The 1,587-nt window shown below is 43.1% G+C and overlaps 1 protein-coding gene across 1 annotated transcript in view; it reads left to right on the forward strand.

Moving 5' to 3' along the window:
- Positions 1 to 1,587, forward strand: part of Efcab13 (EF-hand calcium binding domain 13) — a 120,255-nt gene that overhangs the window by 20,183 nt on the left and 98,485 nt on the right. The window contains exon 4 of the mRNA XM_023714109.1: positions 901 to 1,072. Coding sequence (XP_023569877.1) covers positions 901 to 1,072 — 172 coding nt within the window. The remainder of the gene's footprint in view (positions 1 to 900; positions 1,073 to 1,587) is intronic.

Raw genomic sequence — 1,587 nt, forward strand, 5'->3', positions numbered from 1 at the left:
TCCTCCTCCTCTTCCTCTTCTTCCTCCTCCTCCTGTCTTCTTGAGCCTCTTCTTTTTCCTCCTTTCTGCCCTTTTTCCTCTTCTTCCTCCTTTTGTTTGGGGGAAACAGTCTCACCATGCTTTCCAGCCAGCCCTGAGCTCCTGGGCATAAGTGATCCTCCTGCTTCAGCCTCCTGAGGAGCATCTGGGACTATAAGTGCTTGCTATAGCACCAGCCTTCCTTTGTGTTTTTTTTTTTTTTTAAATAGGACAAGGAATCCTTTTAGAAGATTTTGCATGCTCTTTTTATTCTCTATTAAACAATTAAAAAATTATACTCTGTTAACATTTCTGCTCTTCTAACAATAAGGTGTTTTTAAATTAATTAATTGATTAGTTTATTTATTTATATGTCATTTGTTTGGTATGGGGGATCAAACTCAGGACCTTGTGCTTGCCAGGCAGATGTTTATGCTGTTGAGCTATCTCCCCAGCCCAATGAAGCATTTATAGTTTATGGGATGATAATCCCAATCTCTGCCTCCATATTCGCATAGGTTTTCTCCTGGCCTTCTCCTGTGTCTGTATTTCAGCTCTCCCTCTCCCTGACTATTATAAGCATATCTGTTAGTATATACCTTATCCTGGGGTGTTTAGCTTGATTATATTTGCAAAGAATTTTTCTTGAAATAAGGTTCATAAATTCCAGAGATTAAGATAACTACCTATCTCTTTGTGGATCATTCCATTCAACGTACTACCCTTCACTGTGATATACATAAGTGTATGTTCATATCTATATCTCTGTCTTGATATTTATTATGCTTTCTAAATCAGGGAAAAAAATCTTTCCTTCAATTTTGGGGAACCTGAATTGATAATCATTAGAATGTTTCCTCTGCCTCCATCTTTTTTCTGTAGCTGTAATGAAATGCCAGAGCAACAAACTTGCAAAGAGGAACAGTTTTTTTGGGGGGCTTACATTTCTGGAGGTTCCAGTCCAATGTCAAGCGGCTCCCTTCTGTGGGCCTCCTGTGAGGCAGTCATCCTGTCAGGAGCACGTGGTAGAGCGTGCCGCTCCCTCCAGAGACAGGTAGCAAAGAGTGAGGCCGAAAGAGAACGGGACCTCCCAGTTCCCTTCAGAGGGATATCACCCCCCCCACCCCGTGGTCTTCAGGGTCCCCCACTCGGCCCATCATGCTCTCCTGCCTTCCGGTAGTGCCTCCCTGGGGACCACTTCTTTTTGTTTTTTGTATTTTTTTTTTTTTAGGGAAGGGAAGGGATTACTGGGTGTTCAGGGTCTCACTACTAGATTGGACTTGGAATGATCTGCCTGTTCACAGCCTCCCAAGAGCTGGGATTACAGGCACACGCCACCATGTCCAGTCTCAGTTGTTATTTCACTATACCCCAGGGGTGGGACCAGCATGGCAGACCACAGGGATCGAACCCCCATCCCCTGTGCCTGCTTGCAGGTGCTTTAATCCGCTGAGCTATTTGACCAGCTCTACCAGTTCTTTAACATAGAGAATTTTTTGAGGACACCGCCAAGTTGAAACCATAGTAATATTCCTTTACTTTTTAAAGTTGTTTCTTTCTGTATTTTTT

Source organism: Octodon degus, unplaced genomic scaffold (genome assembly GCF_000260255.1).
Source record: "Octodon degus isolate 3935 unplaced genomic scaffold, OctDeg1.0 scaffold00033, whole genome shotgun sequence".
In the NCBI taxonomy this organism is placed as follows: domain Eukaryota; kingdom Metazoa; phylum Chordata; class Mammalia; order Rodentia; family Octodontidae; genus Octodon; species Octodon degus.